General features: G+C 41.9%; 4 protein-coding genes and 1 long non-coding RNA gene across 13 annotated transcripts in view; 4 read left to right on the forward strand and 1 right to left on the reverse strand.

The window, feature by feature from the left end:
- The window catches only part of PRKAR2A (protein kinase cAMP-dependent type II regulatory subunit alpha), a 66,910-nt gene extending 52,435 nt beyond the window's left edge, over positions 1-14,475 (forward strand). The window contains exons 6-11 of the mRNA XM_033009303.2: positions 549-702; positions 3,845-3,946; positions 5,774-5,848; positions 8,896-8,961; positions 9,665-9,803; positions 10,342-14,475. Of these exons, the coding sequence (XP_032865194.2) occupies positions 549-702; positions 3,845-3,946; positions 5,774-5,848; positions 8,896-8,961; positions 9,665-9,803; positions 10,342-10,475 (670 nt within the window). The 3' untranslated portion in view covers positions 10,476-14,475. The remainder of the gene's footprint in view (positions 1-548; positions 703-3,844; positions 3,947-5,773; positions 5,849-8,895; positions 8,962-9,664; positions 9,804-10,341) is intronic.
- LOC122154038 lies at positions 13,802-16,263 on the reverse strand. The gene is made up of 2 exons (XR_006165957.1): positions 15,747-16,263; positions 13,802-15,664 (listed from the first exon to the last, which is right to left on the reverse strand). It is a non-coding gene; the product is annotated as an uncharacterized LOC122154038 (long non-coding RNA).
- Positions 16,264-16,528: 265 nt separating this feature from the next.
- On the forward strand, positions 16,529-19,859 carry RPP14 (ribonuclease P/MRP subunit p14). The gene is made up of 5 exons (XM_033009304.2): positions 16,529-16,869; positions 16,960-17,044; positions 17,740-17,816; positions 18,432-18,510; positions 19,136-19,859. The coding sequence occupies exons 1-5, from the start codon at positions 16,529-16,531 to the stop codon at positions 19,190-19,192; spliced, it is 639 nt and encodes a 212-aa protein (XP_032865195.2). The 3' UTR covers positions 19,193-19,859.
- On the forward strand, positions 19,236-19,859 carry HTD2 (hydroxyacyl-thioester dehydratase type 2). Its single transcript, XM_009969587.3, has one exon. It carries the CDS (start codon positions 19,236-19,238, stop codon positions 19,749-19,751), a length of 516 nt encoding a protein of 171 aa, XP_009967889.3. The 3' UTR covers positions 19,752-19,859.
- Positions 19,860-22,091: 2,232 nt separating this feature from the next.
- Positions 22,092-25,138, forward strand: part of PXK (PX domain containing serine/threonine kinase like) — a 37,235-nt gene continuing 34,188 nt past the window's right edge. For all 9 annotated transcript variants that reach the window (XR_006165955.1, XR_006165956.1, XM_042799559.1 and 6 more), the window contains exon 1: positions 22,092-22,313. Coding sequence is in view for 7 of the 9 variants with exons in the window: in XM_042799559.1 (XP_042655493.1) it covers positions 22,212-22,313 (102 nt within the window). In the remaining 2 variants the exon portion in view is untranslated. The remainder of the gene's footprint in view (positions 22,314-25,138) is intronic.

Genomic DNA, 25,138 nt, shown 5'->3' on the forward strand with positions numbered 1-25,138 from the left:
TCTGGTACTTGAACACTTCTCTTGATCTGTTTGGAGATTCTGGGTAGATGTCAGCAGTTTTAGAGAGCTTTTCTGTTTCTTGAAGTGAGCTATAGTGAGTGTATCCCACAGGTACTGCAACAATGCTGTTGCTCAGAAAACGGGTATAGATGGATCCAAGTCACTCTAAAGAGGCCTCACTGGATAAACATGCATGCTGTGAAAAGGCAAACAGTGTTAAAGATGATGGAACTACCTATCACCCTGGCTAGAGCACTTAAAATAGCAATGTCAAAATACTAATGTTAAAATAGCAATGTTAAAATAGCAATGTCAAAACCACGTAGATCTTGCCCAGATCTATCAGGAGTGAAACACTTTATTAAGAAAGAATTATTGTGAAAATAGTGTCAATAGAAGCAGCTTTGTATCAGGCAATTGGAAAGCTCAATAAAACATGTTCCATCTCACCCAGCAATGAGGACTATTTGTATAACTGCACAAAGTTGGTTTTATGATTTGTACTGCAATGCTGTCTAATAAAGAGTGTCTATGCCATTGTTTTCCAGGGGATTGTATGATATTGTTGTAGCAAAAGACAACCAGTCACGCTGTGTGGGCCGCTATGATAATCACGGCAGTTTTGGGGAACTGGCATTGATGTACAACACCCCTAGAGCTGCCACCATTGTTGCCACAACGGAAGGAGCCCTTTGGGGACTGGTAAGGAAACACATATTTTAAACAGTAACTCACTGTGTCTAGTGCTTCTTTTGGTATGGCTCCTTGTGCTAGTAGCTATTTTATCACGATATGTTATCTCACCTCCTGGCGTAAGAGGTCCATTGTACAAATCTCTTTGGCCACCTTTCTAGAACAACTTGTTTATAAAAACTGTATCACTAGTTTTATCTGTCCTTTTATTATTTTGCATTTGCTGTAATTGTGCCTTCTGTTAGGGGGAAGAAAAAACTGATTTTGTTTTCATCCTGCAGAGGACAGTGGAGGCATTAATGCACATATTTTATGGGAGAGGGAAACAGTATCTAAATGACGTTCAACTTACCTTCCTACCACTTTTTCCTGCTCTAAGGGGAATGGGAAAGTGTTAAGTATCTTCTTGCGGATGCCAGTAATTTGAAGAGCTAGGAAAACTACCCAAAGCTTTGTTTTCCTTCAAAATAAACTGTCATGATGTTTCTGGACCCTTAGTGTTGCACTGGAAGAGGCCCTCAGGTCAGCATGACCTATGAGGTACCAAGCTAGATGATGGTATTGCTTTGTCTCTAGCCCAGAAGTGTTGAATGTGAAGCTGTAGCCATCAGTTTTCCTTTTTTAGTTCTTTTCTCTGTACTATTTGGATAGGGTTATTTTCACAGTGCCCTCTTACTCATCTGTGAGGGCTCACATAATAAGCAGATTGTGTGATCAACGAAGCCTTTGAAGCCAGAAGTGTTGTATGCTTTCTGTGTGTGCTGGGCTCCTCGGCAACTATCGCTGGGGGTTGGCCATGTGTTGTGACCTTGATTATAGGACTGATAAGCAGCTACACACCGCATGCTTATGCAATCTCTGCACTTGCTGAGAGCACTGACTTTTGACTTCCCTTTCCTTTGTAAGCTGAAAGAAAAGATTTTGGTAAATCATCCAGGGAGTATTGTCAGAATCTAATTTCTTGACCAAGACAGAACAAAGCAGCTACCTACAAACTGAGCTCATTCACAAAAGGAAGAAAATGAGAAGATGATTCTTTGTTCCAGTTTGCCTCTGAAAAGAACTGCACAAATTGGGTTAATTTTGGGTTTGTTTTTTTCTGTGAATACATTCACTTAGAGGGACCTCTTCCTAGTCATCTGTCCTGTGGATATTTTATTAACTACGTCTACATTTTCCTGCCTAAAACTTTGGTTATTTCTTCCAGTTATTCTCTAGCTGCCATGTTTTATTGTACTATTTTGTGCCTGATGTAATTTAAACATATTTTTATTAGTCTGCAGAAGTAATTGCTAAAGCTCGTGGTTTATCTGCCATCTAGGAAGTGTGGATTACTACTGCTGCATTGCAGCCTCAGGCCAGCAAAAGCCTGGAAGACTCAGGCACAGTTATCAAACGTGGGTCTATTCTGGAACAGGGAAATGTCCTCAGCTTTTGCTACTGAACATGTCTGGGGAAAACCTCACGATCACACACGCTTCCTTTACTGCTCTTCCTTTTTTGTTCAAATACTGGTGCTTGTCTTTCCTCACGGATACACTCAAACACATGAATTCTGAATTTTTTATGCTTTTGCAATTCCCCTGACCGTTTCTGTACCTTTCTGCTTCTCCAAACATGGACATTTGAAGATATTTCTACTACTGAAGAATTTCTTTCAAAAAATAAAACAGTCCCTTACGCTTTATCATCTCTTGTTCTCCTTTGGATAACAGTGATACCATTCTTCCCTTCATCTTTCACCTCTTTCAACTTATATTCCACTGGCGTCACCTATATCAGTGACTGTTTAATGTTACAAGTATTTGCAGCCTGTGTCCCATAAAACTATTCTCTTGCTTGAAAATACCTCTTCATCTCAAAATCTCTTTGCTAAGGTATCAGTTGCAGTTGATGTTTTCAGAAAATGAGATCTAGAGGAATGGCTTTCAAGTCTTTGGCTGTTGCTGCTAATCGTGGTATATGTAAATTTAGACATTGGGGTTTTTTTGGTACCGTTTGCCTAACCAAATTTCCGTTCCTTTCCTCTGACTTTTTGATTTTTACACTTATGGCCTCACCTTGTATAAGGTAAACTCTGCAACTCTCACTCTGTTCCTAATTTAGTGTTGATCTTAACAGGGACCATGGGCATTATTGTGATGCAAACAATAACAAAAATACCTGGTGGGCAGTTGCCCTTCCCCTGGGCGTGCTGTGTCTTTCAGCTCTTTTGTGGCCTTCCTCATTGGTGTTTACCAGTAGCTGAGCCCTGCCTTTTCTTTGTGGAAATAAAAAGCATTTCTTTAAGATCTCTGACAAGAAACTCAAATATGTCTGCCGTTGCAGGTACTGAGACAGGGGCTGTGGTTAACTGGGCGAGCTCCCCTTCACTCAGGCACGTAGTGCCGCCCAGTGGCCACGGAGCCTGCACATCACTAGCGGCTACCTGGGGAACAGATCAGAGCAGGAGGGGTGTCAGGGGTTGGGTGGGAATCTTGCCCAATATTTGGGCTTCAGAAACAAGCCAAACAATTTTTCCATCAGGAAAGTGCTTGTGGTACACATGGACAGCTGGTAATTAGGAAGTAGTCGTTGCAAAAAGCTGTCTTTTGAATCCTAGAAGGTGGAGGAGTGAATCAAGCCTGTTGCTGTTTGATATTCTGTTCCTGATCTATTTGAGACCACTGTAAATCTCCAGTTTACTTTTGAAATCTACTCTCTACTCAAGTACAGAAGAATCCAATTAACACTTAGTCTTGCAGTTGCCTTAAATAAGAGTTGGAAATTCCAATTTTCAATGGCTTCAGCAAGCAGAATGTAACTTCTCCACTGTATGTGGAAGCATGAAAGATATATTAACAAACAACCAGACAAATCCCAAAAACTCAAGCCTGAAAACCAGTACTAAAAACAGACTAAAAATGGAATTCTTAAGTGCTTATCTGAGAAGGACGTGGTCTTACAGCTCCCTGTTTTTCAGTTTGGTTTTGCAACAGGGACTCTCACTGGAGCTATTACGATCACCATTGTGATGGATATGGCATCATTTTAACAGCTGTCTTCTCAAACCCAGTGTTTGTTGCAAATACTAGTTCATGTTTTCAGTTCTTCAAACAGGGAGCATTTTAGTGAAGAGGAATAATGTATTTCTCTGTGCTGTTTATTTCAGGATCGAGTGACATTCAGAAGAATTATACTGAAAAACAATGCAAAGAAGAGGAAGACATATGAATTATTTATTGAGTCTGTGCCCCTTCTTAAATCGTTGGAGGTAAAGCCTCTCAGAGACATCTGCATCAAATTCTTGCATTAGCATTATCTCTGCAGTCAGTGTTTCTGCTGTATCAGAAATCTGTGCCATTTTTTGCTTGGAACAAAATTTTAAGAGCTGCTTTGGTATCACGTTTACTGTACAACTTAATTTACATTGTTGAAGTTGTACACTTTTTTTTTTCCCCATATCCTTTGTTCACAGGAAGCCATTTGTGGATTTTTATCAGTATGTGTAAGGATTTTTTTAAAAATCACAAAACCAGAAACATCCATAAATATGTCAGAGAACAGGTATTAAACTGAAAATTGGAACTCAGGGCTGTGGTTTCCTTTGAGGGTGTGATATTGAAGTAATGATACAATCACTGGGATATTTGGCCTTTATCAGGCATGAATGATTTTAAATTTGAGAAAAAGATGTGGGCCGTAGCAGGTCTTGCTTTAACCTTAACCAATATTCAGGAGGTAAGCTAAAAATAGGATAAAGGGAAGCATTGCTACCTGGGAACAAAATGACAGATGTCATGTCAATGTGTGTGGTACATGACTTAAGGAACAATGTGTAAATTGTCACTTCTAAACTATTGATTCAGTCTGTATTTTTAGAGGGCTTTTGGATCCATACCAAACTTCTTTGGAGTTAGTATGTGTCTGTCTTTGCCTTACACCATAACTTAGCTTTTATTTTGTTTTCTCATCATAAGAATATTTTTCAGCATTAATCTTTAGTATTTGAAAAGAGCTCTTAATCCCTTTGGGAGAAGATTACAAAATTGCAGAGTATCATTAAGTGTGAATAGCAACTTCTCATATATATTATTTTGGACGTATGTTGGTAGCTGTGGAAGGGGTAAATTGTACACTACCTTCTCCCTCAGTGCCTGGCTTAAACTAGTTCCATCAATGTGACTTTTTTGAGCACAGAAGTGACCCATAAATATTTAAAGGCATAGAAAAATAACTCATTAGCACTGTATGGCTTTTTGCATGACACACTGCAGTTGAGTCACGCATGGATCAGAATTCAGTTTCTCAAACATGGGCTAGATTAAGGTGCATTTGTGGAATGAATCGATTACAACTGAATCATCTTTTAAGATATTCATTATAACTGCAGGATTTTCTTCCTTTCTGAATATGTTCTTTACACTGCTCAAGCAATAAAATTGTTCTGTGGTGTTCTAGATGGGCAGTGGGAAACATTTGAGATAAATTTTAATGTTCCTTCTCTGTTCCTGTTTATGAAGACTTGGGCATGCTTCATTGCATGTCAGAGTAGCACCTCTTGCCCTTGCTGCTGGGCATCCTATTGCAGTGCCTGCTAACAATTTAGAGCCAGTATCCTTTTCATACCCTCTTCTTCTCTTTACTCTAGGAATGAGTTCTGGGACACAGAAATCCCCCACATATTCAAGTATGGTGGTTAAAATACTTTGAAAATGTGTTGCTGGTGTTTCTCATTTAAGTTTGTTCTTCCAAAGTTTATGACATTTTTCTGAGTGTTTTCTTCAAATTTCAACTGAATCTTAGAGAAGTGATTATTATTTTTTTTTTCCCTTTGCTCTAAACCAGACAAATCAGTTATTATACTTTGGGAGTAAGAAAAGCACATGGATAGGACAACAGGCAATTTTCTTTTGCTATTGATTATTACTCTTGAAAGCTGTGGTGCAGTATGACAGTGTCATTGTAGGGGCTGTATTTTTCAGTACCCTGATACTGTGTGTTTGTGTGTTTGGGGAATGCCTCTTCATTTCAGGGCTACAAGATTTATCAGAGGTGCATTATAATAGATGATTATGTTCAATTTTCCTCTTTGTTCCAGGCATCGGAACGAATGAAGATAGTGGATGTTATAGGGGAGAAAGTATATCAAGATGGGGAACGTATCATTTCTCAGGTACTTTAAGTCTTAATTTCTCTTTACTGTTCTTCTTTCTCTGCTTCTTTTTTCCTATTTGGAATTGACTTAAAGAATCCTATTACTTGGACCAACTTGGCACTTATTCTTTTAATACTTCCAATTTATTTAATGCTTGCATGTCCAGGGAGTGGCCAGTCCGTCTATTGCTACAAATTTATTCTACTACTTTAGCTTCTGGGCTTTTCTTCTCTCATCTTTGTTTTTTATAAATGATCTTTGCAAGGTTTCAAGAGGAGTATGTCTTAAGAAGCTGAAATTAAATGTCTGTCTATGCAATTTTTCTTGAAAGCCCCCAGCTACACCTTCCATAGGCACCTATGGCCAGATTAAATGAGGAGTCACAAGCATGTAATAAAGTTATCTCTAGTTCTTAGGTCTGACTAAACAACAAAACCAAACAATTCAACAGGAGTATGAATTGGTTGAAAGTAAATGAAGTCATTGGGAAGGTTTTACTAGTTGGACCCAACTCAGTTAACTATTCTAAGAAACTATCAGCGTTAATCAAAACCACTGTTTTTCCTGATGCTCTTTAAAAGAGTATTTCAGTGGTGGAGTAGTCTAGCTTCAATAGTCAGCCTTTGGTTGTTTGGTATATGTTTTGCCTGCTGTAATAGATCAAGGCCAGAGCGGTGAAACATGAAGCTGGACAAACTCAAGCTAAAGATATGGAATTTTTTTGACTGTGACACAAGATAAGTTTTTGGAACACTTACTGATGAAACACTGGGATTTTGCATCAAGTGTAGCTCAGGGTTGCTTTGTTTGTGGCAAAATTGCTCTAGTTCAGGTAGAAGCTAATGTAAGAAGGTCCATGGCCTACGTGAAATTGCAGGCTTTTGATCACAACTGTCATCTTGTTTTATAAACAGAATATGACTCCTTGATAATGTCTTGAATAATTAATCTTAATTACCTTGAATGTCAGATAACTCTGAATGCAGGAAATCTTAGTTTGCTGGTAACCAAATACTGCCAAATTACTTTTCTCCAAAAAATGCCCTCAATTTTGTAAGTTGAAAATCTTATTTTGTTGCTTAAGACCCTGAGAAAACCAAACTCTTAGCAAAATCAAAGCTTGTAAATCAGTCTTAAAACTGGGAACCCACGCAATCATTGATCCAATTATGCAGTTGGTTTTAATGTTTTGTAATAACTGAATTAAGGACAAGGATGTAATTACCCTTAAAAGGAGGATTAATAGTTTGGATAAGTGTGGGTGATGCTAATACACTGCTAAAGATGATGAAATTTTATGCCTGGAAAAGATGTGATAACTGTTACATTACAGTAGTTGCATCAATACTATCAACTCCTTTTCTCTTATGGATCATTTTACATTTTAATTACCTTTCTGAAATTTGACCCTTCAGTTAAGGGCAGTATGCTTTAAAGCATTTGAAAATTGTTAGTGCCTGCTGGTGTTATGAGGATGCTTCTCACTCAGTTTGCTCTCATTCTTTTAAAAAAATAGTAATCTTTCAGAAGTGTGCTGAGTGTATTAGTTCATGTTGTGATAGATGGCAACTGTGAGTGAAAAGCTTTGCGCTGGATGGTTTACTACCATCTCCAGGAATCTTAGCTAAGGGCCTAATTTCCTCTGTAACTCCATGTTGAAATTTTGCATCATCTTCTACCATCCCATGTTTCATACTCAAGTTGTAATCATCTCTCTCCATCCTTCCCATCACATTCAGAGTCTCCTTGACCACTTGACTTAATGTCAGATTTATCTCTCTCCTCACATTGTTTCACGGTTTTTGCTGAGCTGCTGCCATTCCCTTATTGGTTGCTTATCCTCCAGCTTCTGTTTCCCTGAAGCCTTTAGTTCCTTTTCTTCTGATTCGTAGCAGGAGGCATGTGCCAGCTCTCCACTCTGACTTCCAGTCCATAGCGGTTGGTATAAAGAGGGAAAGTTCTCTCTGTCACAGCTAAAACTTTCAAAATCAAAAAGTCCTGGCAAAGCTCTCCAGAGCAGTAAGCTAGGATCTGTTGAAGGTGTGCAACCTGATGAGGCTTAGATACATGTGGGAAAGGTTCTAGAAACTCTCACAGAATGGTTGAGGTTGGAAGGGACCTCTGGAGGTCATCTTGTCTAGCATGCCCCTCCCTGCTCCGGCAGGGCCACCTAGAGCCTGTTGCCCAGGACTATGTCCAGACGGCTTTTGAATCTCCCAAAGGATGGAGACTTCAGAACCTCTCTGGGTAACCTGTGTCAGTGCTTTGGTCACCCTCACAGTGACTTTTTCATAGAAACAGCTGAATTTGACTAGGCCAATTTTTTTTTTATTTCACACTCAGTTATTCAGCAACACCTTATGATATCTTTCTAGAACTTGATATAAAATGGCATATCAATTTTTATTTTCTCCCACTTGCCCTATGTGACTTAGTTTCCTTTAATGGCATGATGTTATTTAGTGTTTTATTCCTTAGCATTCTCACTACCTTTACACAGCTGTTGCATCGTTCCTCATGTAGATGGCTTGCATTGTGGACTTGTTTTTTTTGTAAACTATCCCCCTCTTACTTTCTATGTTCATACTTCTCAAATACAACTATTCTGGGTTCTGCTGATCTCCCACTATTTTACCCTGGATTGACTGAACTCATACTTAGTTTAATGGATCCTTCTTCCCACTAACATCTAGAAACACAGTCACTAAATAGGTGTTTTATTAAAAGTTGCTTCTGGAAATTCTAGGCCCTGCTTAGTTTCACTAATTGTTGGATACTTCCATCAGGATCAGAAGGGTTGCACTTAAGTGATTTTGCTATATATCATCAATCTCCTTTGCTTTTTCCTTTCCACCTGTTCTCTCACAGAACGATGTGTACTAATAGTTCCTTCCCCTGGGGGTTCCTCTAGTGTATTACCTAACCAGTCACATCTTAATGTTAAGAATGTGAGTGTCCCTTCTAGCAGTTTTCTGCACAAGGCCTAGTTCAGAGTGAATGCTTTAATACCATTTATATACGCTTTTACAGTAAACTAAAAAATAATTTGTTTTACTTCTTCACAGGGTGATAAAGCAGATTGTTTTTACATTGTAGAATCTGGTGAAGTAAAAATCTTGATTAAAAGCAAGGTGAGTTCAAATTGGGTGATTAGGCTTTTAGGTCAATCCCTGATTTGAGTGATTAATACAAGTGGTGTGAAAAAGCCTACCCTGACTTAAATTTTAAGATATTATTTTATTATATTTATCATCATCACTTGGGTGATATAGGTCTGGATACCTGTTCTGAAATGCCCATACCTGTTCTGAAGTGGCCAGAAGTCACTTTACTAAAATTGGAAAGTCTTTTGCTTGTATCTGCTCCTTTGCAAACTAACCTCATATACTCTCCCTGGTCTTAAGGGTGGAAATGAAACTTTTCTTCTAGGATTCTAGAACACTGCAGTTTACAAAACCTGGGTTCTGTTATCTCTAGTGACATACAAGACATTGGCATTTGAACAGATCTCTGTACAGCCTGAAGCAGCCTTAGGGAACAGCATGTTGTGCATGATAAAATGTGTGTTAGGCTAATGTAGTAGCAGTTCCCAAACCTGTAACAGTAAATATCTGTCCATCTCAAAACTTGTGGGCTAGTATAACTTTTCTTATCAAACTTGTAACTGAACATACTGTTAAGGTGTCCTACCACTACAGAGCATGACTTGGGAATTACTAGTTTAAAAGCCCTAAACCAAGCAGCTGTTGTACATCTGTAAGATATCTGGGATTAACTGCAGCCTCATACAAAGATAGAACTGTACACAAATAATTGAAACGTACTGTTTAACAGACTATGACAAGTAAAGAAGCTAACCAAGAAGTGGAGATTGCCCGGTGTCACAGAGGGCAGTATTTTGGAGAGCTTGCACTCGTTACCAACAAACCCAGAGCTGCCTCTGCCTATGCTGTTGGGGAGGTGAAATGTTTAGGTAAGTACATGTTCTGTGTTTATATTCACCCTTTTCTGGTCTTTGCTTGTTTTGTGGACCATGCCTGAGTGAGCAGCTACTCAAAACCTAGCAGCCTTTTGGTAACTGTCAGTCAGAGATAAGAAGCTAGGAGCATGGGCTGGAGCAGATCTCCATGTTGAGAAGCACCTCTGCTTCCTTCCAGCAGATTCTACTTTTTCTGCTTGTGTGGCCTGTACTCTCAGAACAGGTAAGTAGCATCAGCTTCTTGTCTACAGCTTGTTTGTCACACACAGCTTTCAGGTGATCTTTTAATGCCAGTGTGGTATGTAGTTGTCTTCCGTCTTTATCATTAAAGTCAGGTGTGTATTTTATTAATCTTGTTTCTCCAAATAACAGTACAGAGGGAAATCAGAAATATGGTTTCTGTTTCTACGGCTTCTATTGAAGCCTCAGACCCAAACAGGTTGAACTGGAGGTCTGTGTTCTAAGTTCAAAAAATAGATTGGTGTGTGGTGTTCTTTTTGACAATCTTGTTTTCACTTCTGTTCCTTTGCAGTTATGGATGTGCAAGCATTTGAGAGGTTGCTTGGACCCTGCATGGACATTATGAAGAGGAATATAACACATTATGAGGAGCAGCTGGTGGCAATGTTTGGCTCTAGCATGGACCTGTTGGATCCAGGGAATTAGGCACAGGGTACCTCAATGCCTTCTTAGTTCAAGACACAGAAAAGCCTCCTATCAGCAACACAACTCACAAGGAAAACGGACACTACAGAACAGTTACTGCTGCTGTCTTCTTGGGCATTTTAGAAACCATAAACAAGTCTCAGCACAGATGGATTGCTCACTCCCTGCCTCCACTTTGCTGCTGATACTTCATTATTAGACCTAGATTAAAGATGATTCTAACCCTATGTTCACTTACTTGGTTCAGAATGGCATCTGTCCAACAGTTCAAGTGCCTGATACGAAACCCAAAGTGTGCAAGATATAAAAGCCTCCTTCCTTCTGATGTTACTGTTGGGATAAATTTTCAGATCAGATTCTGTAGTGTGAGGTTGCTTGTTCTGCAGAGGCAACTTATGGAATATGAGCCTTTTATGAGCTTATTACCTTCATCTGATGCTTTCCTTACACAATGTCAAATTTGCTTTTAATTGTAGCATCTGGGTTTGAAGTTGAAATATCAGTGGAGCCAATTAATAAGGTGGCACTGAAGTTTTCTTCTACCTGTTGAAAGCAGCAGGTACTATAGCTCTTTAAACCAAGTAAACCAAGCTGGGGACTTGGGAGAGTCTGCTTAGCAACAAAATGCAGAAAATGAAGCATTACTATATTTTAAGTGTTTTCTGAGCAGCAAAGAAAATTATTTTATTCTATGCTGCCCAAAAAAAAGTGCAGTGGTTCAGATCAAATGGCCCGAAGGCGTCATAATCGTCATCTCCCCAAATTTGCTCCTTGTTCCCGTTGCGGAGTACATTTTATTGTGGTGAGATCACAATATATGACCTTCTCTTGCTTACAAAGATCCTTTATACTGCTAGATTTCCCAGGGCACTGTTGTTGACTGGGTCAGTTTTAAAGCTTTTTAAGGAGGTGAATGTTTTGTAATTTAAATGAAGACTTCTTCTGTACTTGTTTACAGGAGCTCCCCCCAGTCCTAACATTTCATAGTATTCTAACTTCATTAGACACTTGGATGCTTCCAAATACCATGTTGATTTGCTAAACTTTTCAAAAGTTGGCAACATTTGACTTTGTAAATCAAATGTCTTTGCTAACTCCGTAGTTGGTGTGTTTGAGGAGTCTTTTTGGTTTAGGTGATAACTAAGCTAATGATGTTCATCTAAAATACCTGTTAAATTTGCAGCATTTATTAGGTAGATTATATTTCTATAGCTTTAATGACCTTAATTGGCATACTGCTGAGATTTTATCAGAGTATTATCTAAATAAGAATCAGACCATAAGAAGGACATTTTTATGGTATACAAACAGAATATTTATATAAATACATTGAATTTGTAGGTAATAAATCTAGTGACCCTTTGAATTTGCATTCTTCTGCAGCTCATGCAAAACTTACTGGTGTTTTATGGGATTATAAAATTTTAATTGTGGATGCTAGTATAACAGAACCTGCTCTTTTTATTCATGGCCACGATGCAAAAATAGAAGGATGCTAATGTTGAATTAATTCCTGCTTCTAGTTATCACAGTGGACATTTCTCTAAGGCACGAGATGCTTAGCTGCAACTCTTAAGTTGATTTCTGGACAATTTTTCTCCCAAACTGGATGAGCTTCTCCCCGTTCCTGCAATATGAGTAAGATGGAGACTTGATAAATTTGAATGGCTGTTGTCCAGTTACTGTAATTGGAGTCCTATTTTTATACAATGCAAATGATTTGCAATGGACACCACTGAACTAGGTGTTTCCATATTATTAAAGTCCTGGTTGTGTTGTCTAGTGGCTGTTCTAACTGCATGTATTTTAGAACAGTGAATTTCCTTTGCTTTACTGGGCTGTTTTTTGTTGTAAATTACAGCCAAAGAAGCAGCAGGTACTTCTCATTCATGCTTCTGAGGTTTAACACCAAAGACAAAAAATCATTCTTTTGATTACAGAATTAAAAAACAAACAAAACCAAACCAACAAACAAACAATCAAAAATTTTAAAACCCCACTTATCAGGTCCTTGCATTGATAACAGATAAAACTTTTAAGATACTTTGGGCTCCAAGACAAGAATCTTTCTGAAGCCAGCTCGTGACTGTCCTGCAAACCAGACATAAACTTGTCTCCAAAACGGTTTGAGTTTCTGTGCTGCCTAAGCTGTCATGTGAACTAAAGAGAAACTTTCTGTGAATAATCACCATCTGGCCTTTGCCCCCAGGCAGAATATCTTCTCCTTTATCCAGAGGAGCCTGGCAGGTTGGGCTGCCTTACAGATGGATTCTGGTTCTTACAGCCTTTCATTCCCTGCAGGACAGGAGTGTATACCTCAGCATGTACAAACATTGGCAACTGTTCTGAAGCTTAACCAAGGCAAAGCTGATGTTAGATTCTTAAGGTAATTCTGCCTGGAAGGGAGGATTTGATGGCTTCTAGAAGTCGAAGGAAAGATGAGAACATAAAATCAAACGATTGGGATCCCATGCGAGCAAGAACAAACTTTTGAAATGTTACCTTTCTCTAGAGTCCCTGAAGCAAAGGCATACTGGGCAATGCCATCCTGCATCCAGGATCTGTGTGACATCATTTTGTGGTGTACAGAGGCAACCTGACCTTGAGCTGAAAGAGAATAAGCCTCTAAGAAGGCTCATCCATTTAAAAGCTGTAATTTGCCATGTGCCTGATCAGTTTGGTCTGGTTTAACCAACTTGTTCTATACAGTGTTGGAGCATGAAGATAGTGAGAGAAGCTTGTAGTAAGATACTCGACATTGCCAGGTATCTGGCTAGAGCACCAGCAATGAGCAAAGTCGAAAAGCATGTGAGTGGTGATACCAAGACCAAGGAGTGAAGTGAGGTGCCTGTTTGTGAAGATCTGCCTGCATCACTGTATCTCAGCTCATTCCTTTTTGCTATGACTGTTCATTGCAATTGTCGTGGAGACCGAGCCCAGGTTTTCTGTTGTTACTGATCAGTGTTCAGTAAATCTGCTCTGGAGTCTCTGAAATTGGCAGTAGAGAGAGATCTAGTTTTTAACAAAAGAACTCAGCAGCAAAGTGGGCAAAGAGGATAAGTGTCTTCGAAACTTAGAGGAAGAAATGTCTCTTGTTTGTGATTCCCTGCTTGTGGTTGTTGTGAAGTCAGTGAGAGGAGCTTTCAGTGGTCAGATATCCTGGCACATGGTATTTCTGTTTAATGTTACAGCACAGGTTTCACAATGTAGAAGAACAAAAAAGGGCAGAAGTGCTCTCTTTAGAAACAAAAGTGCAAAACTTAAAACTAAAAGTGCAATTTTGCACAGAGGGCAAAAAAACAAAACCCCTTTGAATGTCACTTCCATTCTTTTCAGTTGGCTGAAAGTGGACTCTTGTTCTTGACGTGTTTGTAAACTAGTCTTGCCAAAATACAAACACTTTGTTGTTTTTTTTTCACTCCAGATAATTTTTGTTAACGGTTATTGCTGATATTTTCACTTTTTTTCAAACCATATATTTTATTTCAAGAGGCCTTCCTTGTGGATTTCCTCCTGATGGTCTGCAGCACTACACTGCTATTTCAAGATGCAAGAGAAAGTCACTAACCTCATAGGAGAACACTCAACTCTGCTTAGCTGGCTGGAGCTAATACCGCGCTACTAATTTTCCTCTGCTCTGTAGGGCAGGAGGGGAATTAAATTCTGCATAAAGTTGCTACCTCAAGGCTCCAAGTGCTTTTAAAGGTCTTTCACTTGGGAGAATTTAATAAGACAGTTCTTAAAATTGGTCTGTTCTTTTGAGTTAAATGTTTTTTTAATTGATTCGTTGAGGGACCCTTGTTTTAATTCATTTTACGTTTAGTACTTGATTCTCAAAGGATGAACAGCTGCGAAGTTTGGTTCTTGCACTATAGTGTTGAACATGAAAGAAAAATATCTGCCATATAAACATATGGTTTTAACAAGTTAAACCACTCTGGGGTTCAGCTTCACTTTTGGTTAATAAAAAACTGACATGTTGTGTCCAGCCTTCCTTGTACAATCCTGTGTGTGCTCTTTATTGACTTACTGCAGCTGACACAACCGCCCCAGTGGACTCATCAGGAGTGGACTTAACATCAGCTAACTAGATTTACTCAGAGTGACTGAGTCACTGTTGCTTGTGTTATCAGAGCCTTATGGAAAACAGCACTTGCCCTATTGCAATAACCAAAAGATTTATACATTACCTGACCACCAAGTTTTGCTGTTTGGTGATTAAAATTTTACTAATATCTTTAAAATAATACCAGTTTCTGTAGATATTATTGCTCCCAATAAAACTGGCTGCTCTGATATGTCTGCCAAATTATCGTAGAACTGATTTATTGTTTGAGCACTGTGCTAACTGGTTCTCGGTTCCTAGGAGAAACACAGTATTCCTGTAGGTCTTTCACTGGCCTACACTTACAGCTACTGAATTTTATATGACAAGCTGCCTTGTTTTTAACCTAACTAACCATCTGAAAAGAAAATTACTTTGGTACATGTGAGTTTGCCTGCTCAAATACTCAATATTTGATTTTGCTGAAGTTTTATTTCTAAATATTTAGTATTTTATGTACAGTTTTTAAATTAGCCTGGGAGAGTAGTTCAGATGGATTGTGGTGCTAAAAATGAGAAAGCCTCTGCCAGAATACAGTACTTTTGCTTTGGGCACTTGAACTCAAGGAAGATGTTGACACATGAAGAAGCCAGAGGGCAGCAGCATAATAAACAAGTATCTAGAAAATGTTACATTTTACAGAAGGATAAGGAAAATCTGGGACTTTTTCCAGTGGAAAGGAGGACTAGGGGAGAGGGGGTGGGGAATATTCAAACAAGAAGGAATGATTAGGATAGGCCTATTAATATAGGGCATAAGCTACAGCAGGGAAGCTATTTAAGCATTCAAAAGATCTGTCTGGAAGATGGCTAGAATAGACTGCTTGGGGCAGTGTGAAATCTTCCAGTGCTTTTTTTTTTTTTTTTTTTTTTTCCAAACAGTTCTAAACTACCTCTGCTGAATGCTTACAATACCTGTCTGAGGCAGGGGTGTATTGGATAACCTTGAGGAGGCTTTTCTGAGATACGTTGCTGTTTCCTTATGAATACCTCTTCAAAATCACCAAGGGCTTTAGCTGACACAAATATGCTGTCTCCAGGCTTTGTGCCGTATCAGCAGTAGGAAGGTGAAAACAGATCAGTGCCTGTAAAAGAGAGGGAGGTGTTTCCTTTACAGCCTGACGTGCAAGTAGGTGGTCAGTGCTAGGACTCTGGTCCAAAGCTTACCAAGCACTTGGGACAGAGGAGCCTGGGCTCCCCGCAGGATAGAGGGAAAGTGCCAAATTCAAACAGAGAAAATCTTTTGAACTCTGATGTTCCTTTGCAAACGATGTCCTGCACCATTGCCACCGCGTGTCAGATGGGCATTAGTCTATTGGAGTGTTACCCTGCTGTGGTCCATATTAATTCTTGGGTAAGATTCTATAAAGTTCTTACGCTGAGGATGATGTTTCATCATTTTGGCAAAGATACTTCTTTCTGCTGTTTCTCTCAGAGGGATGTATTTCATACCAGTCTTCTGATGAGCTACAAGGATTCATGCTGGTACTGCAATTGCGTTATTTTATCTCATCCACTTGGTGTTGACCAGTGAGATACAGAGACATGCTGCCAACCTTCTGTGTACTTTTCAAATCTGTTTCAGGTGTCTGTACTGTAAAATCGAGGCTATAACACAATGTTTGTAACCTGTTATGATGCTGGACAACACACTCCACCAGGAACTGCATCAGGACCAACATAATTTGTTTAAAGGGAAAGTGAAGGACCATCTCTGCTAGCCCCTCTCCAACAGCGTGTTTAGTGTGGAGCATTCAGTATTTGTCCTTCTGAAGCTAAAAGCTAGTATGCAGCAGTACCAAAACACCATCTGTTCCCACAGCTTCCCAGAGATTAATTTCAGACCTAAACCCTGCTTGTTGCCTTTCTCAATCTGAAAAGGCTGAGCTCAGGTTTCCCAAGGGTGGGTTTTCCAAGGCCCCGGCCAAGCACCGACACCCCGCGCAGCCATGCTGACCGACATCACTGCTTTCCTCGCCGGCACAACTGGAAACTGCCCCTTTCCCCGGCCCAGGGGTGCCGGCGGCTCCCCCGGGCTCCGGCTGGAGCGCTGGCCTAGCCGTGGCGTGGCGGGCAGGCCCGGCCCGGCCCGGCCCGTGCCGTCGCCATGGCGACGCGGAGACGGGGCGCGCCGGGGGCTGACCCTGCGGGGCTGCCGTAGGAGGCCGGGCAGCTTCGCGCCGCCATTGCTGCGGGGAGGGCGGATGGCGGCGGAGGAGCCGCCGGTCGCTACCTTCGAGCGGCGGGTGCTGCGGAGCGCGGCGGAGCACCACTACCTGCGCGTCCGCTTGTGAGTGGGAGTGGGTGTGCGTGGGGGGGCGTGTGTGTGTGTGGGGTTTGTGGGGGTGACCCCCCCCCTCTCTGCTCCGCTTCCCCCCAGGGAGCTGCCGGACGGCGGGGCCCGACCGAGCGTCGCGCAGTTCAAGCAGTTGGTGGTGTCGGCGCTGAGGGAGCTGCACGGAGAGGTGGGCCGGGAGCGGGACCGGGCGCCTTCGGGCTGTGCCCCTGGCTTCCGCGGTCGGTGTTGTGTCGGCTCTGCCCCCCCGGTCATCCCGTCTGGCGGGAGGGGCGGGGGCCGAGCTGACGGCGGGCGGGAGCCTTGGGCCTGCAGAGGCAGGCTAAGTGTCTTCGGTCTGCCTCTCCGTTAACCCGTTAGCCGCTCTCCGGCTCCTGTTGTAGCTTGCTCCTAGTGAAGCTGGGGTTGTGCACTTTGTCTTAGTGTCTGTAGTCAAGCGGCTGTAGCATATTCGGCTTTTAGAATTGAGGGTATTGGCGCTTTCACCTGTAATGAGGTTTTTTTGAAAGGAGAACTATGGGAAGGGAACAGCTTCGTGGATGGAGAAGTCCACAGTACTGTTCTTGCTCAGTTTACACTACTGCTGCGTGACTTTAAACACTTTAGAAGTCACATCACTGCTGGGTCCCTGTTTCTCCAGCTGTAGCATGGAACTAAAAGTGGCTTCCATCTAAAGAGCTCTGAGAGGAAGGGTGCTGTATAATGCGGTGGTGTAGCTGAAATGCTTGTGTGAGGTTTGAGAGTAACTGTAACGTCTTTAATGCTGTTGTGCTGGCAGTGAATTCAGTTGCCACTATAAGAGCTTAAACTATAAACCACTAATAAGATCTTAGATGGTACTTATTAGATAACATTTTTTCATAGGTTGGAGCAGCTTTGCCTGTTGATGTCTTAACATATGAGGAAAAAACTCTGTCTGCCATATTAAGAGTTATTAGCAGGTAAGGTACAGTAGGTACGCACTTCAGACACTGTAATGAAAATATTTTTCATGTGAAAACATAACTCTTAAGCTAAGAATAGTCTTTGAAGAATCAAGCCTAACTTACAGATGCCTGCATAGAGCACGCAGAAAATAAACTTAAAAATCGCTAAGATTTGGTAACCTGTGTGCATCAGTACTCTGTTCCTGCTTTACAGCAGAATGGTCTGAGAGGAACTGAGCACTGTTGAAATCTGTGGCCTTAAATCTCTTTCAGCAGTAAAGATGAGAATGGTTATTGTATTTAAAATGTGAAGACAACTGCAGGTGATTTAGAGGATAAAGGAGCTTAAGCGCACAGAGAGAACTGTAATGGGGCCAGTAGAGTGAAGTTGAAAAGGGTTGAAAAGGATAAAGTATGTATCTGTATGTCAAAAACAAGAGATTACAGTCATGGCAGTAACCCTTCAGTGTTACTACTAGAACTCACGGGTGAAATTACCTGCTGTAATTTCAGTTGCAGTTAAGGTTTTGTTACTTTTTATGTAACATGTTTTTTATTTAATATGTTTTTCTTGATTTTCCTGCTGCATAAACATATTTTATTAATATATTTTGTTTTCTTTTTACTTAGTGGCCTTGTCAAGCTGTGGAGTGCTCTAACATTGCTGGGCTTCTACCAGAACAGGAGGTGTGCCTTTCGAGTAATGCAGGTAAAGCCCTGCGGGGGCTGGATGGCTTCCCCCAAATGCCAGTTCTCACTCTGAGGTTGTCTGGCTAGCCGACCACACTACTTCTTCACAGAAAGGTGGCTTACATGCAAAAATGGCTTGGTTTGGGATTGAAATGCTTTTCAGTGCAGGTGTATAGGCCTGCATTTAAGCAATTCTCATAATTAATCTTGTAAAATGTGACGGTAGTGGCTGTCTCATTACTTTGTGGTTTCATTCCAGTGAGAAGTCCTGATCTCATTAATCTGTGAGAAAATAATTTCTGGAAAGTTTTGTTCTTGCCCCAATTTTTTTATTTCCCCTACCCCATTTCTTCCCTTTATAATAGTCACTGTCGACTGACCTCGTTTAAAAACGAATGCATGAGCATGCACTTGTAGAGCTTATTTTTTAACCAGAGGATGCTGCTTAATAAAACGAGTTCCAATAATTCTTTGTCTCTGAAGCCATGGCTTAATGAAAATCTGCTTGGGCATAGCTTTAAGTTTTTATTCTTTTATGTAAAAGGGAAATTAAAATATTTTCAGTGTTGGGTGCATTTGATGGTGAGGGTTTTTTTAATGCTTTAGTTTTCTTGCTTTTTTGTTTTTTCTTCCTTTTCAACTAGATATCTCCATTTCTTCTTGCGTTATCTGGCAACAGTCGAGAACTAGTCTTGGACTGAATGCAGTTATTGGTTTGGTTGTACGAAGCAGAAGTTGCCCGAGATGTTGCGGCCCTTCAGGTGTGGAATTTCTGGAGGGGATTTCCGACAAAGAGCCTTGACAAAACTAACAGTTATTAGCTCACTGCCTGGACATCCTGTACTTCAGAGTTTACACATAAAAGTTGGAGACAAAGCTGAACTTACCAAAGCTTTTACACAGAATGATGTTGTTACTTTTTCTGATTTAACAGGTGACACAAATCCTTTGCATTTAAATGAAGATTTTGCAAAGAAATCTAGATTTGGGAGAACTATTGTACATGGCGTTTTGATCAATGGACTTATTTCTGCAGTTCTGGGTACTAAAATGCCTGGTCGAGGTTGTGTATTTCTTTCTCAGGAGATCCGATTTCCAGCTCCTTTGTATACTTGTGAAGAAGTCATAGCTTCAGCAGAAGTTAAACGACTGATGGGTTCTATTGCACACATTTCAGTATCATGTAATGTCAAAGAAAGTGGAAAGACTGTTATGGAGGGGATGGTGAAAGTCATGGTGTCAGACAGTGAGAGCTGTTAATCCTATGCTGCTTTACTATAAAGGCCAGAAATGTATGCTTGGTTTTGACTCTGTCTTTTAACAGCATGACATCATGTAATCCAGTAAATTTTCAACAAAAAACCTTCAGAATGTGTCAAAGACGGTGCACAAACTTAATCTTGATAGAACTGCATTAAACTTGGAGCTTTTCATTTTTTCCTGTGTACTGCCAAGATGAAACCAACAGAATTAGGCACTTACTGTGACAGAAGTGACATGTTTAGACAGGCCTTTGCTCTGCCACAGTGGGAAGTCTGGAGTGAAAGGGCTCATATCAAGGCTGTTCTTTTTCAGCAAAATCACAGTCTGCACTAGTGAAGTTCAGTTAAAACTTGTTCAGTCTTTATGAAGTGGTTGTATTGCTAACAGGCACTGGTGGGAGGGGACAATGCCGTGTGTCTGACAAACAGAATGGGAGGTATTGACACACATGTACTGCAAGGTCTGGTGTAATCTCCATGGCAGCTCTAGAGGACGGAGGTGCAGTGTGCTGGTTTGCATTTTCTAGCTAGTAAAGCCTTCCTTAGCTCTGCAGAGAAGTAGTCATCGGCCTTTACATAAACAATATACTCTGCCTGGCATTCAATACTTTCAAATTCTTTACAAAAGAATTGATTACAAAACCTGATTATAGACACAGAAAAAAAGTTACCTTTAATGATAAATGCCTCTGAAACTTGCCTCCTAGCAGCAGGATGAAGGAGGCTTTTAAAAAGCTGTGTTGTCACTGCTTGTACTTGCTGTGTCTTTATGTTCCTGTGGGCAAGACAAGCAGCAGCAAATTAGCTGAGTACTAACTATGGCTTCTTTCTGCTTATTTGACTGTGGGAACAGGTATTCCCTTTTGCCCGCTGAAAGAACCTTGCTTGCTGGTAAAGTAGGCTTTCGGTAAATTCATTAGTAAATAATCAAGGTTAAATTATTTTAATACTGACATAAGATTATTATACACTAAAACTTTTTTCAGGAATGATGGAGACCATCAGGAGTCTGTCTTCAGTTGTGGCTCATGTAGTTTTCTGGCAAAATACCTGTTTTCCTGCCACCATCTCTGCAGCATAAATGGATCCATAACTTCCCTTGGCCTCAAATAACCTCAAAAGTTGTTTGCTATTGAAAAAAAGTTTGTCTTCAAACTAGCTATTGGTAAAACAGTTACACTGTCTGGGTGTGATGTCATTCTTAAATGCAAAGACCCTGGAACAACAAACCCCAGGTGTTCAGTCAGACTGGATCAGAGGGAGGGGTAATGTTTGAGCTGTTTGACTTCACTAGGCCCTCTGTTTCCAAAGCATGGGTTTGGGCTGTTTGCAACATGGAACCAGTACTTAGTGAGAGCTTTCCTTATCTCCTGTTTGTTGGAGTTGCTTCACTTCTCGTTTCCTTCTGCCTGGGGTCACTGCCTGATCACTGCTGTTGCTGTTTCTCACGGTGCATACTCCTTCCCTTGTTCATCTGCCTCTCTAGATGAGAAGTCGTTAATGCCTATTAAGATGAATCAGATGTGAGGCTGAGATGGTGAAGGGTTGGGGCAATAATTAAATCTGCATCTGACCACCTGGGTAACTGTAGAAGGAGTAGTTGGGGAAGATGGCTGTTCCAGCTGGAGATTTACCTTCTTTACCCCAGTCAGTGTGGAGCTGCACGAGAGATGAGGCTGCTTACGATACCTGTTCGAAGTGCACGACAAACTCCCGCTCTGCAGTCCTGCAGCATCTTCAGTGAGATTAATTAATTCCTGTGTGCAGTGTAAAAAGCCATGAGGAAATGCAGATAAGTGCTCAACATGCAGTAGGTTCCCAAGCACTGGGTAGCATTGAAATACTTTTCGACACTGCTATTGTGGAACTCAATTTAGCAACTTTAAATCTGTGTTTTGCAGATACCCCCCTTCCCCACCAAAAAAAAAACAAAACCACCTTAAAAATCTGCAAATTGAGTAGAAGATACTGGGTACTGCTTGATTTCTTTTTTTTTAAAAGATCTTTTAACTACAAAAAACCCACCCAAAGCACCAGCCCCTTTTAAGTTTCTGTCTGTGAGGACCCAGCGGTGCCTCAAGGCTAATTTCCACCCCCCCCCCCCCCGCCCTGGAGCTACCGGTGCGGCAGACTGGGGCAGTCACATCCCCTCTGTGCGTGCGTCCTCCCCTGCCCACAGCTCCTTCCCCCGTTATTAATCCTGGCGGACAGACGGACGGACAGACAGACAGACAGACAGCCCGTCCGCACCGGGCCCCGGGGGCGGGAGCCGCCGCGCGAGGCCGGGCCTGCCCCGAGCGGGCGCACCACGGCGCCCCCTGGCGGGCGGCGACGGGCGCCTGGCGCTAAGGCCCGGCGGCGGCGGCGGCGGCGCTGCCGTGTTGACAGCGGCGGCCGCGCCGGGAGCTGCCCCGGGAAGCAGGTTGGAAGGCGCCGGGCTCTCGTTCCCCGCTCCGGTATGGCCTTCATGGAGAAGCCGCCCGCCGGCAAGGTGCTGCTGGACGACACGGTGCCGCTGACAGCGCAGATCGAGGCGAGCCAGAGCCTGCACTCCCACACGGTGAGCGGCGCCGGCCGGCGGGCAGGCCGGGCCGCGGGGGGCGGCGGCGGGAGCGGCCGGTACCGGGGGTGGGGGGGGGGCAGTGGGAGGGAGGCGAGGTAACGGGGGGCGCGGGGGGATGCCCTTGGTACGGGGGGGAGCAGAGCTGGGCGGGGGGGCCTGCGGCTCAGCCCGGTAGGAGCGAGGCCGAGGGCAGCGGAAGGCGGGGAGGGCGGCGGAGCAGGGCCCGGGGCAGTTGGGGGGGGGGGGTGGGCTGGGGCAACCGGTGCGGTGCTGCGGGGGTTGAGGGTGAAGCGGTGGGGTGGGAGGCAGCGGGGCTGAGACCCCCGGGGCGCGGGTTTCACCTCCCGGGCAGCCTGGGGAGCCCCTCCGATGGGGCTGCCTGGTGTCCTGCGGCGAGCCGAGAGTTGTTCGGCTCCTTCTCCTCCTTTCTGCTCAGCGGGTTGTCCTGCAGCCTGCCCCAGCTCCCAGCCACGGCCCCGTCGGGGGCTGGCGGGGCGCAGGCTCTGCGTGGGCTCTGCCTTGTCTCGGACTCTGAGCCTTCTGGCTGAATAAGTTGTTGTAATTTCTGTTTTTCTCGGGGTCCATTACAGCGGTTGGAGCAGAGACGGGCTCCGGTTGCTTCATTTCGGTAGCTGTGATGAAGTTACATATGAAGGGGCTACATTTGCCTCTGCGTCCCACTGTGCGACTAGGGAAGGCTGTAAAGCTGCAGAGACCTGACTGAGGGTACAGCCCCACTTTCTTTGTTGTGGGGAGCGATGACACTGAGCAGAATGAGCCCTGCCGTGGCCTTTATGTCACACATGAATTCTTCTGAGATGTCTAGTACACATGCACACCACCTCCATAAGAATTGTGCTGGCTTTGAGCATGCAATAATAGTCCAAATTTCACAATCTCCTGTTTGCAGTTAATTTCCACTTTAAAAGCAAGGTTTACTTATGGTATTATGAGCAAGCAGTACTGTGAATCAGAGGGAGAACTGGCTGTCATTTCTAATTCCTGCTTTAGCTGAGAGTGGGGATTCTGGGCTAAAAAGGAGGCCAGAGGTTCTTCAGCAGCAGGTATGCTAGCAGGGGATGTGTTTTAAATGGAGAGAAGGTGCTCCCTCTGCCCGTTACACAGCTCCAATTCCTGTGTTGTTGATCTCTCTTCCTGGTTTCTTTTATTTGGTAAATACTCTTAACCTGAATGACAATAATTATAGGTTCACCACAGGATATACAACTAATCTGTAGACTGTCTTATTAAATGATCTTCCTTTAAGTAATCCACACTTATGAAATATTTTTCGTGTGAGAAACTCGCATTAACTAATGTTCCAGTCTTCCTCTGAATGGAAGTTATATATGAGAGATTGTACAGAAGATCTTGTGAATCTAGCAGGCTACTGCTCTCAATTGTTGCAACTCCTATTATAAATAAAACTAATGAGGTTTGTTTTCTCTCAAGCCTGATACATTTTACCTGTTTCAGTAGCTGAGGGGTGCAAGTGCCCAGTCCCACGAGTTGTATAACTTCTAATATTCCCTAGTTAGCAGTCCAGATTACAGTTTAATTGTGAACTTGTTTTCATCATGCCTTATTATACTTTTTTGCTAGTGCAAATGACAGTAGCTTTTTGTGTTCTTTCATTTGGTTTGCATGATTCTGCTTAGAAAGAAAAGTCACAAAATTATTTTAGATTGAGCACTTGAAAGTAGTTTTTCAATCCAGACTCTGTGTTTGTGTTGTCTTGTCTGGGTGAGTGCGATAGCAAATGTTGCTCCCCCCTCTCTGTCTTTCGTCTCTGTATTCTGTTACTAATGGATGTTCAGAAAAAATTCTCTACTGATTTGTTCTGATCTTTTGTTAATAACAGAATGCTGGAGCACTGTGCCTTTTGATTTAAAATCTGTCTCTAAGATACATCTATTAGTAATTGTTTGTTTTACTGCAGAAGCCCTGTTGATAGTTGAAAGATGGCTTGAAGTGTGTGTAGCACAGATGGTTTATATAGAGGCAGTGTGGGATAACAAAATACAGGAAGCCATAACAGAGACCTCGTTTCTCATTTGATGCAAGTTGACTATTTTGTCAGTTTGAATGCTTCATCTTATGTCCCTGGTATCTGAATAATTTGTTTATTGGTGGTTGATGCTGTCCCTGATTTGAACTCTCTTGGTTTAAATAAGCCACACAAATAGATCTTTGTGTTTGAAGAGGTGTGTAAATGAAGTTCCTCTAAAAAAAAAAAAAAGGGTTGAAGTGCTTTTGTGGGGTGTTAAGACTGTATTTTACTTTGTTATAGATGTAAGGAAGTAGTTTGTCATTAACTGAAAGCTTTTTGGGTTTGTTCCTCATGCCACCTCAAAGCAATATCTTCAAAAGATGTAGATCTGTACAATTCTTCACCCCAACTAATGTTTGGAGAACTAGGTCTTCACATGCCAGACTAGTTCTTAAACTGAAATACAAAAGCATCCATGAATACATTTTCTGTTCCTTTGTCAGCAGCATGCATTAAGATTTTAGAATGCTGCTTAGTGTTGCAAGAATTGCCTTAAACTTGCATATATAATTTTTTTTCCTGTAGATCGTTGCTTATAAAAGCACTCATATGAAGATGATTTAGTCTCAGATTAGGTGCAACTTTAACATGGCAATCAAACTAGTAATAATGTTAACCTTCTATGGGTGCTGAAAATAGCCAGTCTTCTGAATAACCAGGTAAGGAAAAGGTGAAGAATTTTAGAAAAAGCTCTGTAGACATGGTGAAATACCATGCAGAAGACCAAAGCTTGTGTCAAATTAGTAGTTTGCTTGTCTATTGTTCTAAGTAG

This window comes from Tyto alba, unplaced genomic scaffold (genome assembly GCF_018691265.1).
Source record: "Tyto alba isolate M040663 unplaced genomic scaffold, T.alba_DEE_v4.0 Super-Scaffold_3, whole genome shotgun sequence".
Lineage (NCBI taxonomy): Eukaryota > Metazoa > Chordata > Aves > Strigiformes > Tytonidae > Tyto > Tyto alba.